Source organism: Silene latifolia, chromosome 3 (genome assembly GCF_048544455.1).
Source record: "Silene latifolia isolate original U9 population chromosome 3, ASM4854445v1, whole genome shotgun sequence".
In the NCBI taxonomy this organism is placed as follows: domain Eukaryota; kingdom Viridiplantae; phylum Streptophyta; class Magnoliopsida; order Caryophyllales; family Caryophyllaceae; genus Silene; species Silene latifolia.
The window spans coordinates 15,825,416-15,842,843 of NC_133528.1; the positions used below are offsets into that span (position 1 = coordinate 15,825,416).

The 17,428-nt window shown below is 40.1% G+C and overlaps 1 protein-coding gene and 1 pseudogene across 1 annotated transcript; both read right to left on the minus strand.

Moving 5' to 3' along the window:
* Positions 1-1,746: 1,746 nt before the first annotated feature.
* On the minus strand, positions 1,747-15,170 carry LOC141645949 (ribosome-inactivating protein saporin-7-like). The gene is made up of 2 exons (XM_074454089.1): positions 15,094-15,170; positions 1,747-2,747 (listed from the first exon to the last, which is right to left on the minus strand). Exon 2 carries the CDS (start codon positions 2,732-2,734, stop codon positions 1,874-1,876), a length of 861 nt encoding a protein of 286 aa, XP_074310190.1. The 5' UTR covers positions 2,735-2,747; positions 15,094-15,170; the 3' UTR covers positions 1,747-1,873.
* A 708-nt stretch (positions 15,171-15,878) lies between these two features.
* On the minus strand, positions 15,879-17,035 carry LOC141645950 (ribosome-inactivating protein saporin-4-like; annotated as a pseudogene).
* Positions 17,036-17,428: the final 393 nt, after the last annotated feature.

Here is a 17,428-nt window from a genome sequence, read left to right on the forward strand (position 1 = left end):
AAATCCGATTATCCAAACTGATCCGATATCCGATCCGTATCTGATCCGAATATTTGGATATCCGATCCGAAAGTTAAGTTTGGTTTGGATATCTGATCCGAAATCTTTGGTTTTGGTTTGGATATGGATATTAGAATTAAAACATTTGGATATCCGATCCGATCCGAAACTATAGTTTTCTAGTATAATTTCGAGAAAATAAAATTTTATTTGATACAACAACTTAATTAATGTTTAAAATATTAGAGAAATATCTAGGTGGTACTTAAATTTTATGTCGAGAACATTGGAATAAGAATACTAAAGAAAATCATCATGTAAGACTATGAATATAATCGTGTTTCAAACTTAATTTTAATGTAAATTCAAAAGTACGGATATCCGATGGATATCCGCATCCGATCCGATTATTTTGGATACCCGAACATTGGATATCCGAAACAATTGGTTTGGATATTGGATATCTAATTTCAGGATTTTTAATATGGATATCCGATCCGAACTAGCACTTTGGATCAAATACCCGATCCGTACTCTGCCCTACTACTCCCATGGCCGAGTTAATAAATTACAATTGATTTATACACTATTATTAAGACAAAAAGAGAGGAACGAGTTTATAGTTATTATAAAACTTACAAGCAACTTGAAATGAGAAGGAAATATAACGGTCCTTACCCACATGGATTGGTTTGTTTATTAAAAACGAAAAGTGTAAACTACTAACCAATACACCTTAAACAGGAAAGTGTAACTATTGACCGGGACAAAAGAGTAGAATTTATTATTGTTATACACTTGTACATCAACTTCTAAGATAAGCTAAATAATTGATTCTTTTTGTTTCTTTTTTTAAGCGAATAAATCTTTTTATTAATTTGAGTTATAACATGTAGTCTGTAAATAATATGTTAAATTTTAGATGAGATACAAATTTAAAAAAAGAGGAAAAAATAAATTCTCTATAATACAAATAACTTGGAAATTAATTTGCTTCATTTCTGCACATCTTCTATCATACTATGGGCTTATTTGGTTGCCCATTAAAATCATGGGATCTTAAACTTCCTAGAAAGTGTAAAACCATGATGTTGTTTGGTTGCCAAAATCATGAGAAGTAGAACTTCCCACATGAATCTACTTCCTCCATTATGTGGGAAGTCACTCACCAAGCCCCCCCTTGGTCATTGGAACTTCCCACATGAATTAACTTCCCACATGCAAACCAAACACTTTTTGGGAATTCACATGAATTGAAAATTCATGTGAACTTGAAGTTCCCGGGAACTTTAGTTCCCTTATGTCAACCAAACAAGTCCTATATATGTTGTTTCATAATACAACCTTTCATGAGGGATCTTCGAATCTTGCAGTTAAGATTTGAAGACAATCAATTTTATCTAACATGAAAGATTTTAGTTAGCCGATAATCACAGAGTATCTGTAGTTCCATATAATGAACCACTAGAGCATTGATCTTTTTCAAATTTTAAACTATCAATGATTTAAAAACTCTAATATTAATTTTCCTATATTAAAAGAGAAAAATAATTGTAAGTATGAAACTATCTTACTAGATATTATTTTACGAAGTTTATTGGAGTATATTGACGGTATTGGAATGTACCGACAGGATAACTAGATAAGGCATACGCGGAATGTGAAGGGGCGCTATTATTCTGATCGAATTGATGATTTAAGTGTTAATTAAAATTAGCTAGATAGAGTATTGTTAATGGATGATAGACTAATTAACATGATAATACTCTTTATTACTCTCAGAAGACAACGCGTGACAACAGTGGCAAAGCTAGGATTTGGCGATAAAATATATAGAACAGGGTAAATAGGCAAATCACACAAGGAGCATTCATCAAACTTGAGCATAATTTTTCTCAGAAGACGGCACGAACAGAGCTTTTCCGAGATACTTCAGGAGTCCCACATGTAGCTCCGTGGCATCGGTCACCGTCCAAGTGGTCCCTTCGTCCGGATTTTCCAATTTTAGAGGTGCCGGAAACACTCCCTTATCAGAAGCTTTAATTGCTTCCGAAACCCTATTCCAATTCCTCTCCAATATGAAAACATTATCATCAGGAGTAAACCCATTCGGAAAATTACCAAGTACCTTCTGCTCGATATACTTAAATCGCGCTGCCTCAGATACCATTTGAATCGCAACCATCATAAATTTAGCTTCAGCTGGTACGCTACGTGCCTTCCCATTTACCGCAGTAAGGTAAGTAACAAGCTTGCCGATCCCTAACCCAGCTTGTTTTCTCGTTGTTTTGGCTGCTTTTTCAAGTGAGGCATAATTTTCGGCGTACTCTGTTATCTTTTGCTGGTTTTTTGCACCCTTTGCCTCTGTGAAAAGTTTGTCTAATTGAGCCGAAGTAATTTGGCCATCAAAGTAATATGCCCGAAATACATTTTTATCATTCTTAGCCTGTAGCGCAACCACATACAAGTCGCTACGTTTAAGGCCAAGAGAGACCGTTCCTGCAGAAACTGTGAGATCGATCCTAAGATATGTGCTTGTGGGTGCTCCTATTACAGGTATACCGGTGGCACCGTAGTTGAGACTCGGATCCTTCACGTTGTTTCGAATACTAGTGAGAAAAGTCGAGTATTTAGCTTCTGTGGGAGTTGCGAGGTCCAATGCGATCGCATTTGCTATCAAAGCCGATGATTGAAGGATTGTCCATGTTATTTTGACGACTAGCCAGGAATTCATTTTCTGTTTTCACCTGTTATAAAAACTGGATTAGCATTGTGCATAATCAGCTGAATATTCACAAGCATTACACTTACAATAATGTGATTTATGAGCGTTAACGAGATGAGATAGTTGTCGTGAAGTTAGAGTTCGGCTCGGTTAAAACTTGGCCTGAGCTGACTCGAGTTTGAGCACAACTTGAGAACTTAATGAGTCAAGGCGAGTTTTAACATTGGCTCAGCTCAAAATGCTCGCGAGCGGTTCAAATTATACATGTATGATTTGATAATATGATACGTGTTTGTTTAAAGGAAATACCGAAACGGATATATTCGACAAACTAGACCTATAGCTTGACGAATTACGAGACCAAGCCAAGACCTATTGACTCGAACTCAAGGAATTATGCCAGAATCGCGTCTAGACAATAATTCGAAAACTCTGAAATTGTACGCAACAATTACAAGAAGTTCGCTGTGATTTTTTTTGTGAAAACTTTTGATGATCTTATTCATTCCACAAACTTGGCTTAAATAGTAAACAAGCGACAAATGAAAGGTCCCATGTAATCCCACAATAGATAATTAGCTAATTTAAGATGACAATAAACTAGCTAAATTAACTACTACTAAAACATTTGTGAAAATAAAGAGGACTTAAGCTAATACCATTCCCTTCACTTAGACAATTATTAAAAGGTAACGACACACCAAAATGTGTCATTCAACCCATTCCAACAAGAAAACAAAACGAGCCAACGAGGAACCCAAATATGTGCTATTCTCCTTGCCTGCATCAACTAACGAGCTTCGAACAACGATGTCCGCATCATCTTCCCCTCCTTTAAAAGGAATTGTCCTCAATTCGTCGAGACCATCGTCATCCAAGTAAGGCGACAAATCACCCACATTAAAAGTTGCGTGAACTCCATAGTCGCCGGGTAGCTCAATCTTATACGCATTATCATTAATTCATTGAACAACTCGGTAAGGACCTTCGGCGCGTGGCATGAGTTTATTTTTCCGCTTGCTAGGAAACCGCTCCTTTCTCAAATTTACCCAAACTAAATCACCTTCTTGGAAAACCCGAGGACGCCTGTGCTTATTCGTTTTCCTTTGGTACTCGGCATTAATGGTCTCAATCTTTTCTCGAACTAATTGGTGCAACTTCATCATTGATTTCAGCTTGGACTCGGCGTCCTGTGCACCAGCTCACCTGTAGGCATTGGAATTAAATCGAGTGGCATATGTGGATTGACTCCATATACAACCTCAAATGGAGACCTCCCTGTAGCACGTGTTGGAGAGCGGTTAAAAGCGAACTCGGCATGCGCAAGCTTAATGTCCCAATCCTTCTGGGTTCGACTCACAAGACCACGTAGCAACATTCCCAAAGTTCGATTTGTTACTTCCGTTTGCCCGTCCGTTTGGGGATGGTGCGACGTGCTAAATAAAAGCTTTGTTCCCACCTTCCGCCATAGAGTATTCCAAAAGTAGCTTAGGAATTTCGAGTCACGATCTGAGACAATAGTTTTGGGTATCCCATGGAGTCGAACGATCTCACGATAATATAAATCTGCCACATGACTAGCATTATCCGTTTTGCTACACGCCACAAAATGCGATCTCATGGAGTCGAACGATCTCACGATAATATAAATCTCTCTCTAAAATTCTCTCTCTAAAATTCTCTCTGAAATTCCTTCTATGCTTAGCCAAGACACCGGCCATAGGCCGGAAAATCACCAATCTGAACCACCAAATGTCGACACCCCTATGGTTACGGAGTCCCATCAATTTCCTCCGTTAACAAAGAATGCCAAAAGGAAAACCGTTCATATTTCGGAGTTCCACAATTCGGAGCAATCCGCTTCCATGACTATAGATTCAAATGCTCCTACTCAACATTTCGTATCAAGTCCTACGAATGTTGTAACAGAATCTTCCCCCCTATCATTTCGTGACAAAGTCCAGGGATTTCGATGTGATAGTTCAGATTTAGTCGATCAAATTAATGCAGACTATGATATTGACATCGAGTCAGATGAAGAATTTGGCGAAGATGGGGAAGATGATTCAACATGCCCCAAGATACTACTGTCCAAAGAGGAGAAAATCAGTCTCCGTAAGCCTTGGCGACATGCGTTAATTATCAAAGTTTTTGATAAGAAAATAGGATATCTCTCTTTGATTCGAAAATTGACTGCAAAGTGGTCAATTAAGGGCAAACTCACTCTAATTGACATTAATGATGCTTATTATGTGGCCAGATTCTCGTCTTTACAGGATTATGAGCATGTTTTAACTCAAGGCCCGTGGATGGTCGATGATCACTACATAACCATACGCAAATGGATTCCAAACTTTGTCCCTTCTGATGATGAAATCAAATTTATCACCGCTTGGGTTCGTATTCCGAACTTACCAGTTGAATACTTCAATGAAGGTTTCCTAAGGCGTGTCGGAGAGAAAATAGGGAAAGTCATAAGGGTTGATAAAAACACAGCTCTCGCAGAACGAGGACAATTTACTCGAATGAGTGTCGAAGTTAATATCGATAAACCCCTTCTGTCGAAGTTTTGGTTGAATGGGAAGGTCTATCGTATACAGTACGAGGGCCTAAAATCCATTTGTTTCAAGTGTGGAAAAATCGGTCACGCGGCAGAGCACTGCTCGCCAAATGCAGGTAACATCAGTACTGATGGAAACACAGAGCACGATAACAACAGTCCGAATGAAATTGTTACCAACAAGTCTCCATCTAGTAATCCAGTACCAGAACTCACGGAGAAATTCGGAGATTGGATGCTAGTTAAGAAACCTCCGAGAAGAAGAGCTCCACCAAAGGTCGATCAGCCCTTTGGGTCGAATACAGGAAACAGAGAATCAAGCGTATTCAACTATGGAAAAAATATCTCCGGGTCAAGATACGATATTCTCAACGTCAATCCCCAAGATTCTAGTATAATTCAACCTACCTCTCAGTCAAAGATTAGTCCAACTATAATTCCTAATTCTGCTCCACAAAATATTCACCATAATATTCCTTCCTTAACCAAAAACAATCAATCTATTATTTCCAAAAAGAATAACAAATCGAAAAATCCCATCCAACTTCGAAGCCAAAAATCTATTGCCAAAAACATTAATTCTAATAAAAATATCCAGCCTCAAGTAAACCCTATTCTTAACAATATAACCAACCTGCAATTTTCCGCTACTGGTCCTAAAAAGACGACCATTATCAATCCAACCCCATCCACTGAGATATCAAACACAGAAAACATTCCGCCTGAAACGGCTCCCAATGTCGTTTCAATTCACGGAGATACTAGAGACATACCTCCCAGTAACATGCCTTTCTCAGGAGCTCCCCCAGATAGTAATGATTCCTCCATCGAGAAGCTTCAAAATTTCCCCAGAACAGGGGATTGTGGCTCCAATTCTAGGGATAATGGTGGGAGAATCACCGAGCATGGATCTCAAATTCGAATCAATTCCGAAGTTTCCGTCGACACTCATAGTGGAGATGTCGATACCATGGAGCATTAATGACGTGCTTTCCCTCGTAAGTCGAGCATATCTATCAACTTTACCTTTTTTACCGGTTGTTATGTCAGACAGAATACCAAACCTTATGCCAAACGTACCACCAATCACTTGTATGGTGTGGAATATTCAAGGAACTGGGAATAAAAATAAAATCGCTGCTTTAAAGGAGGTAGTAAAGACTTATAAACCTTCTATTTTAGCCTTAGTTGAGACCCATATGAGTGGCGATCATGCCGAGAATATTCAAAAAATTATTGGCTATGATGGTCATATTAGGGTCGATGCTGTTGGTTTCAGTGGCGGGATTTGGGTGTACTGGAGAACGGATTCTATCAAAGTTGAGCCAGTCTATGAACATAATCAATTTATTACTCTAGAGGTGTCCCGGACAGGAGGTGTTCCGTGGTTGTTCACGGCTGTCTACGCTAGTCCTGACCCAACTAATCGTAGAGCATTATGGACTGAGCTTGAAGATTTTGCACGCACCAATAATAAACCATGGTTATTAGCCGGAGACTTTAACGAAACTAGGTCACTTGCAGAACGCCATGGGGGTAATGCGATCATGGCTAAAAGATGTGAAAACTTTAATAATTGGATCGAGAATTGTGAGTTACTTGAATTAGAGTTTTCGGGCCCTGCCCATACATGGGCTCGAGGAAATTCTTTAGAAACTCGTCAGAGTGCTCGCTTGGATCGCGCTCTGTGCAACGTGGAATGGGGCACGATACATGAGGAAGCTAGTGTTAGACATCTCCCTGCCTTCCAATCCGATCACTGTCCCCTTTTGATAGCTCCTAATGGCTTCGCTCCCATCAGTTCGGTACAAAAACCTTTTCGCTTTCAAGCTGCTTGGATGACCCATGAATTTTTCTCTACTTTCATTGCTGAAAAGTGGCCTGAACAGGGCCCCTTCACTACCCGTCTTACCGATTTATCGAAGTCATTGCAAGATTGGAACGAAACCGTCTTTGGTAATATATTTAGACAGAAAAAATCCTTGTATGCCCGCATTGAAGGATGTCAAAAGAAGCTTGCTATTACCAAAGAGAAGCGCCTAATAGCCCTGGAATCCACCCTTCGTAAAGAATTAAGTGAAGTCTTGGAAAGGGAAGAAATTTATTGGTATCAAAAATCCCGAGTCGAATTTATTACTGACGGGGATCGGAACACCTCCTATTTTCATATTAGTACTCTTGTAAGACGGTGGCAGAATAAAATTTCAGCTCTTCGAAACGAGGCAGGGGAGTGGACAAAGGACTCGGATGAGGTAAAAAACCTAGTCGTTAATTATTTCAAAAATTTGTACACTGAGGATACGCCTTATGACACAGATGCCGACATTCCTTATAATTTATTTCAAGAGTATACCAACGAGGATTGGGAATGGTTAAATAAACCATTCACAATCGCTGAAATAGAGAACGTCATACATAACATGGGTTCTTTAAAAGCTCCAGGTCCAGACGGGTTCCAAGCCTTATTTTATCAGAAACATTGGCCTATCGTTGAATCCTCTTTATGTCAGATGGTTATTAATGCTCTCGAAGGTAAAGGACTTCCTGAAGGCTTAAATGACACTCATATTGTTCTAATTCCCAAAGTCACAGGGCCCGAATTGGTTTCGCAATTTCGACCTATAAGCCTCTGCAACGTCGCCTATAAGATTGTCAGCAAAGTGCTAGCTAACCGAGTTAAAAAGGTCCTTCCTTTTCTCATCTCCGAGACTCAAAGCGGATTCGTTCCAGGTAGACAAATAACGGACAACATCGTTATTTTCCAAGAAGTAATACATACTATGCGTCAAAAGAAGGGCAAAAAATCGTTCATGGCCATTAAGATCGATCTAGAGAAAGCGTATGACCGTCTTCGATGGGCCTTTATTTATGATACCTTAACTGATATGGGCATCCCAGTCTTACTCCGTGATACAATCATGGAGTGTGTTACATCACCAATAATGCAAGTTCTTTGGAACGGTGAGCCGACCGAGCAGTTTTCGCCCTCTCGTGGAGTTAGACAAGGTGACCCACTATCGTCTTACTTATTCGTTATGTGCTTAGAGAAACTCCAACAAGCCATTGACGCTGAATTTAGGGCGGGAAATTGGCAGCCAATCTCTGTTTGTCGAAATGGTCCCGCTGTAAACAACCTATTCTTTGCCGACGATATGGTCCTTTTTGGTGAAGCAACAATCGAACAGGCCTCGACTATTAGACAAGTACTTGATAACTTCTGCCGCGCATCGGGTGAGAAAGTTAGTATGTCAAAGTCACGGGTTTTCTTCTCAAACAACACTCCACTCATTACCCGAAATTCTGTGAGCAACGCTTTAGGATTCGAGGAAACGGCTGACTTGGGTATCTATCTTGGGGTTCCTACGATCAATGGTCGGGTTACCCGGAGCACCTACTCTCATCTCGAAGAAAAAATGAATAAAAGGCTCTCGGGATGGTCTACCAAGCGACTTTCCCTCGCAGGGAGAGCCACTCTACTTCAATCAACCCTCTCAACGATGGCCAATTACACAATGCAAGCAGCTAAAATTCCAAGAACGGTATGTGACTCAATTGATAAAAAGTCTAGGCGCTTCTTATGGGGTGGTGATGAACTAAAGAAACCGGTACATTTAATCTCTTGGGAAACAATTCAACGCCCCAAAGCAGCAGGTGGCCTCGGCATTACCTCAGCTAGACAATCAAACGCAGCCTTCTTAACAAAACTTGGCTATCGAGTTCTTTCTGAACATACTAAGCTATGGTCTCGAGTTCTCCGTTATAAATATTGTAGCGGAAGATGTGACGTGGATATGTTTCAACCCAAGAATAATATGTCAAGCGTGTGGGCAGGGATCACGTCCCAAGTTCGAACGATTTCTAAAGGCACATCCATGGCCATAGGTAACGGACGACATACGTTGTTTTGGGATCATCGATGGGTGGACGATGAGTGTCTTTCTGATAAAGCCATCGCCCCTATTCCTACAGATATTCTAGGTGCTACAGTCAGTGAAATGTGGGATGAAGACAACGGATGGAGATGGGATTCTTTCGCTAATTATCTACCTCAAGTCGATTTACAAAAAATAGCGAGCTACTCGCTTAGTCCGGACCCAGACCTTGAGGATACCGTTTATTGGAAAGGTACGACTTCTGGGAAATTTACCATTAAATCTGCTCTAGCTATTATTAAAGCCCCGGATTTATTTGGTGAAATCGAATCACCTATGTGGAGGGTCATATGGCGCCTTCCGGTCCAACAACGTATAAGAATGTTCTTGTGGCTAGCCACTCATGGAAGGCTAATGCATAATGTTAATCGCGTCCGTCGCGGAATGGGAGATGACTCTATCTGCCCTAGGTGTCACAGTGAAGAGGAAACTTCAGATCATCTCCTCCGCTTGTGCCCTGTGTCACGAAACATTTGGAGCCAAATTAGTACTTTGTCCTCCCACAACTATTTTTACACTTCTTCTTACAATGATTGGCTGGCTCTTAATGCTAGCAACAGTATACCGAATGCGTCGGAGGATTGGTCGATGCGTTTCGCGATTACTTGTTGGTGGATTTGGAGATGGCGAAACAATATTGTGTTCGGCCATGACGAAAATAACCCCGTTGATCCGCATGCATTTCTCCACCAGCAATTTAATTCTTTTAAATCGGCTTTTGATCGTTTCTCTTTGTTCATCCCTGCGCCCGGTTCTGGTCGTCATGAAGTCTTCATCAGATGGAGTCCACCACCTCATGGTTGGTCTCTACTGAACACTGATGGTGCATCAAAAGGTAATCCCGGTCCAGCCGGTTGTGGGGGTATCTTTCGAGATGAGACAGGTAATTTTATTGAAGCTTTTTACTTCTCCAGTGGGCATTGTACTTCAATGAGAGCCGAGCTGTTGGCACTTGAAGCGGGTCTGGTACGAGCTCGAAGTTTGCACATCGAAAAACTTCTTGTTCATATGGACAATTCCCCATGCATAAATCTGATTCTTGAGGAGCAATTAGTAAGCAATAGCTTACGATCGATTGTTAAACATTGCAAGGATCTTATATTTGACAACAGCTGGAAAGTGGAGCTGAAGCATTGTTACAGAGAGGCAAACAGAGCAGCAGATTGGCTCGCAAATCAAGGTGTTGAGTCGACTACTACAAAAACCTTTATTCAAGCTCCAACCGGAGCTCTCCGTTCTATTTTGCGCGAGGACATTCTTGGGGTAGCTATTCCCCGTGTAATAGCTAATTAGTTTTTCGGGGCTTGCCCCTCATTTGCACCAAAAAAAAAAAAAAAAAACAAAATGCGACATTTTCGAGAACCTATCCACCACCACCATAATAGCATCCTTCCCTCTTTGAGTACGGGGCAGGGCTACTATAAAGTCCATGGAGACATCGTCCCATGGACGTGCAGGAACCGGCAGAGGAGTATACAACCCCGGCTTGAACGAGCTTTTAGCAACCCGACAAGTCACACACTTACCAACAATACTTGTCACGTCACTTAGCATTTTGGGCCAAACGAAATGTTCCCGTAATACTTCTAAGGTCTTGGTGATCCCGAAATGTCCGGCAAAACCCCCACCATGAGCCTCTCGAACAAGCAATTCCCGTATGGGGTGCTTAGGGATACAAAGGCGATTGCCCTTAAATAGAAACCCGTCCTGTACCATAAATTCCCCAAAGGCACCATTTTTACATTTCTCCATTATCTCACCAAAATTACCATCAGCCTTGTAATAATCCTTTAATGTTTCAAAACCAAGAAAACGTACATCAACAGTAGTTAACAAAGCGTACCTCCGAGATAGCGCATCGGCCACAACGTTGCTTGGTCCACTTTTATACTTGGCCGAAAAGTGGAAGGATTGCAAAAACTCGACCCATTTGGCATGACGCGGGTTTAATTTCTGCTGACCATTGATATTCTTCAAGGACTCGTGGTCGGAATGTACGATGAAATGGTTAGGCCGTAGATAGTGACTCCAATGACCCAAAGCACGGACAATGGCGTAAAATTCTTTATCGTATGTGCAGTAATTTAATCGAGCGCCGTTCAATTTCTCTGAGAAATACGCCACTGGACGCTTACCCTGTATTAATACGGCACCAATACCCACACCGCTCGCGTCGCACTCGACCTCGAAAGGTTGAGAAAAATCAGGTAAAGCTAGGATTGGCGCACTGCATAAACGATTTTTAATATGCTCAAATGCCTCCTGTGCATCTTTTCCCCACAAAAATGACCCTTTCTTCAAACAATTCGTAATTGGGCTCATAATTGAACTAAAGTCTCGAATGAAACGACGGTAAAATGAAGCTAAACCGTGAAAGGAACGGACTTCACTAACCGTTTTAGGAGTAGGCCAAGTCTTAATTGCTTCGATTTTAGACGGGTCGACGGAGACTCCTTCTTTTGAGACTATATTTCCCAAGAACACCACACTGTCAACGAGAAAAGCACACTTCTCCTTTTTTCCGTATAATTTCTGGGCACGTAAAACTTCAAAAACCTCCCTTAAATGCTGAACATGATCATCCTCTGTTTTGCTATAAACCAAAATATCATCCAGGTAAACTACCACAAATCGACCCAAAAATGGTTTTAGTACCTCATTCATCAAGCGCATAAAGGTACTCGGAGCATTTGTAAGTCCGAAAGGCATCACAGTCCATTCATAAAGGCCGTGCTTCGTCTTAAAAGCCATCTTCCACTCGTCTCCTTCCCGCATTCGAATTTGATGGTACCCGCTCCGTAAATCAATTTTTGAAAACACAACCGAACCGTGGAGTTCATCCAACATATCGTCTAGTCTTGGAATTGGGAAACGGTATTTGATAGTGATATTATTCACGGCTCTACTATCAACACACATCCGCCATGAGCCATCTTTTTTTGGAACGAGTAATACGGGTACGGCGCAAGGACTCATGCTTTCCCGAACGAAACCACGAGCCACCAGTTCATCAGTTTGTCTCTGCAATTCTTTGGTTTCTTCCGGGTTACAACGGTAAGCAGCCTTATTAGGCAGAGAAGCCCCCGGAACCAAGTCTATCTGATGCTCGATTCCGCGAATGGGTGGTAATCCGGGTGGCAGGTCTTCGGGAAAGTCGTCTCGGAATTTGTGCAACAATCTGTCAATTGGACTTCCCGACAAATCCTCCTGGTTATGCCTCAATTCTTCCCTAGCCATGAGTAAATAAACCTGTTCGCCATTGTTAATTGCACACTCAACTTCTCGCTCCTTGATCAGCATGGTGGACTTCTTTTTTTTTTGTACTCATAGCTCGAATTTCCTTAGCAGACATGGGTTTTAGCACAATTTTCTTCCCCTTATCTCGAAACTCATATTCATTACTCCGTCCCCGATGTACTACATCCCTATCAAACTTCCATGGACGACCTAACAAGATGTGACAAGCGTCCATTGGAATTACGTCGCATAACACCTCGTCACGATAGGAACCCATAGCCATCCCAACAAGCACCTGCTTCGAAACCTTCAATTTATTACCGTCGTCGAGCCAATGCAATGAATACGGCCTTGGATGAGCCGCGGTGGTCAACCCGAGTTTGGAAACCATCTCGTTTGATGCCACGTTAGTGCAACTACCGCCGTCGATTATCACACTGCACCATTTATCACCAATTTGGCATTTGGTATGAAATAATTGGTCTCGTTGCTCTGTAATTTCCGGGACTGGTTTAGTTTGCAAAGTACGTAGCACCAAAGCCGTGTCATAGCTTGGAGCAACATAATCCTCTACTTCCCCTCGTCACTGCTTCCTTCATCAAAATCAAATATGTCACCTAGCCGGTCCCTCTCTTCCTCGTCTAACAATTCGTCACGGACGGCCATGGCCTCCCTCAACGTCACTACCCGTTTGTTTGGACAAGAACTCTGAAAGTGTCCAAACCCCTGGCACTTAAAACATCTAACTTTAGAGAAGGGAGTTTCTTTAGTTACGTTGGTTGTTTTAGTGGGAGTTGGAGTTTCTGGGTTAGGGTTCTTGTTGGGACTAACGTGAGATGCAGGGGAGTTATATTTTGAAGGCGTTTCGAATTTGGCCCATGTTTTGGGTTTACCCGATTCCGAGTTCGACCCTCCCCCATATTTTGCCTTGCCCTGGGATTCGAGTTTCAAGCAAAGCCCGAAAAGTGTGTCGAAATCAGAATAGAGATACAATTCTACGGTATTCGCAATATTAAAATTCAGTCCCCGTAAAAACCTAGCCATCTTTTCCCATTAGAGTCAGATTCTCAAATTCATCAATGTATTCCCCCATAGTTAATTTCCCTTGTCTAAATTCAGCAATTTTTCGATAAGTAGAAACCTTATGGGTCGTGGGCACATACCTTTTACGAAGTTTGCGCTTCAGAGAATCCCAAGAAGTAATTTTCTCCTTTCCGACACGCTCCCGTCTGGTCTTTATCCCTTCGAACCAAAGCGATGCGCCCTTACCCAACTTGAGAATGGCATATCGACATCTCTTTTCATCATTAAGATCCTTAAAATCAAACATCCGTTCGATTTTTCGTTCCCATTCCAAATAGACTTCCGGGTCGGTACCCCCTGTGAATTCGGGAAGTTCTGACACTTTGAATTCATCTTGTTTTGGCTTAGAGCCTGATCGACTTCCCGTAGGTCGATCACGCAACAATTCTTGAAGACGATTGATTAATGACTCCTCGTCATATTCTGCCATGGTATAATTTTTTTTTTTTGAGTTTTTTTTTTTTTTTTTTTTTTTTTAAAAAAAATCGAAACTAAGGATCGTCTCGATTAATGGAAAATCAAGAGCCGAAGCTCTGATACCACAAATGATACGTGTTTGTTTAAAGGAAATAACGAAATGGATATATTCGACAAACTAGACCTATAGCTTGACGAATTACGAGACCAAGCCAAGACTTATTGACTCGAACTCAAGGAATTATGCCAGAATCGCGTCTAGACAATAATTCGAAAACTCTGAAATTGTACGCAACAATTACAAGAAGTTCGCTGTGATTTTTTTTGTGAAAACTTTTGATGATCTTATTCATTCCACAAACTTGGCTTAAATAGTAAACAAGCGACAAATGAAAGGTCCCATGTAATCCCACAATAGTTAATTAGCTAATTTAAGATGACAATAAACTAGCTAAATTAACTACTACTAAAACATTTGTGAAAATAAAGAGGACTTAAGCTAATACCATTCCCTTCACTTAGACAATTATTAAAAGGTAACGACACACCAAAATGTGTCATTCAACCCATTCCAACAAGCAAACAAAACGAGCCAACGAGGAACCCAAATATGTGCTATTCTCCTTGCCTGCATCAACTAACGAGCTTCGAACAACGATGTCCGCATCATAATATCTTACGTCTTATTTATAAAAATATTTATCATAACTTTATCTTTGTTTTTATTATCCAATGTTTTTATATATAACCTTCGAATCCCAAGTTTTTGAAAAGTATCAAAGTGAGAAACGAAATGTAACAATTACATATAGACTCGAGTTTAGCTCGAATTCGACTCGAGCTCGTGGTTAAACTCACTGAGTTTGATATTGAGCTCAATTTTTCAAAGCGCAAACAAACTAAAAATCAATTCAAGCTTGATTTTTGCTTCACGAGCACAAGGCAAGCACAAACTTAGCCTTACTGGGCTCGACTCGTTAATACCACTAGTACTCTCACACTCTTCCTATTATGAGTTACACAAGTGTTTTCCTATAAATTAGATTATTATTATTATTATTATTATTATTATTATTATTATTATTATTATTAAAATGAAGCAAAATATAATCAAATCAAATCAAAGTAATAAAACGTACCTAGTAACACCAGTTGTAATGTATTTGTGCATGGAAATCTTCTAAAAGTGGGCTTTTTATATGGGCTACGAGGTTACAAAGTGGGCCCATTCATCTCTTTCGAGTCCAGCTATGAATGATCTACACCACTAGTACCCTTGGCCCGGTCATTTGTTTGCCTATTCAGTCAATTGTTCGCCTTTATAGTATAATAAGAATAATTTTGATAGGCAATTGGATCCTCTACCCTTAATTTAGTCTACTTGTATCTAATAATTGATATCCTCCTTTTTCCTTTATTTTGTGCCAGAATCAAAATCAAACAAATGACCCGAATGGAGTGACTAGTGAGTCTTTCGCAGCCTCCCTCGTGCCATGGCGGCTATGCAACTCATCATTGAATAATATTGTCATTTTGTTGTGTACTAAACAACAAAATATTTTCGCATTTATTGTATTACTCTCCTTGTCGAAATTATTGTAATTTTCACCTTCTTTGATCTTGACTCTACGTGATTGTATTAAGTGTGCAATATTGCAATAATGCACTTACGAGTTACGACAATATATAATCTCTTAGCTTTATCTCGATCAATAATTATCTATTACATTATTTTGGACACGGAGATTAAGAAAGAAATAGAGTGATTTTGAACCATACAAAACATCAAATCTTCACATTTGCATATGCAGATTGATGAGTTTGCTATAAAACGATTTTACAAAATAAAAGGTAACATTATAAACCATTGGAAAAAGACAATGTTATTGCAAACATAGTAAAGGGAAGTTTTGTGTATTTAATAGGATTACAAGTAAAATGTCATTTGATTTTACAATAAAATCGTGTAAAAATGTATTACACGAGAATTTGTGAATCACAAAAGATGCAGCATTCTTTCCGTCCCAATTGTTCGTTCAATTCATTTATTAAAGGTAACGGAAACAGAAGGTCACATGCATTCATCAGAATTCAGCATAGTTTTCCTCAGAAGAAGACTCCAACATGGCATTTCCGAGATTCTTGAGGAGTCCCATGTTCAGCTCCGCGGCATTGCTCACCGTCCAAGTGGTCGTTACCTCCGGGGATTCCAAGACAAGCGGCGGTGTAAACACTCCCTTGTTAGAACCGCCTGTTGGATGTACCCAGATCGCGCCGCCTCAGACACCATTTGAACGCCAACCATTATAAACGTAGCTTCAGCTGGTACACTACGCGCCTTACTGTTAACACCTCCAATGTAAGTAACAAGTTTACCAATCCCTAACCCAGCTTGTTGTCTAGACATTTTAGCTGCCTTTTCGAGTGACATATAGCTTCAGCTGGTACACTACGCGCCTTACTGTTATCTTTTGCTGATTTGCGGTACCCTTCGCCTCTGGGAATAGTTTGTCTAATTGAGCCGAAGTAATTTGGCCATCAAAGTAATATGCCCGAAATACATTTCTATCATTCCTAGCAAGATATGCGATCCCGTACAAGTCGCTACGTTTTAGGCCAAGTGAGACGGTTCCTGTCGCAACTGTGAGATCGATCCTAAGATATGTGGCGGTGGGTGCTCCTATTACAGGTATATCTGTACCACCGTAGCTGAGCTTCGGGTCCTTCACATCGTTTCGAATAGCAGTGAGAAAAGTCGAGTATCCAGCTTCAGTGGGTTTTGCGAGATCCAATGCGATTGCATTTGCTATCAAAGCCGATGATTGAAGGATGGTCCATGTTACTGTGACGATTAGCCAAGCCTTCATCTTTGTGTTTTACACTTTTACCTGTTGGAAAACTAATTTAGTCGTTATATGTTTCCTCGCAACCAATTTAGACTACAATGTTAGTTTATTCATCCCAAAATAATTAATAAACGTAAAAATAATTAAAACTACAACATGTCAAACATGAGTAATCAATACTATTAACATTCATCATGAAAAAGCTTTCACCAAAATAAATTTTGAATGTTTCTCAAAAAAAAAAAAAAAGAAAAAAAAATTGAATGAAAAAATATTTATATAAATTTTGAATTAAAGTGATGTATTGAAGACTTTGCAATTAAACCAGAAATATTAATTGGGCACATGATAAAGAGGCAGAAAGAATTACACCATTACTAGTTTTAATCCCGTGCAAAAAATGCACGAGTCAATTTTTAGATTATGACATACGAAACATGTTAGTTAATACATTAGCACTAAAACTTAGGAGAGACGGTCTCTCACTAAGTTATTGAGAGACCAATTTTTCGTACCCTTTTATTTGTATTTCGTACCCTTTTTATTGTTGATCGTGACATAGTAATTCCGTACCTATTTACATAATAAATGTACCCATTTTATCATTAATCATGATTTGTACCTATTT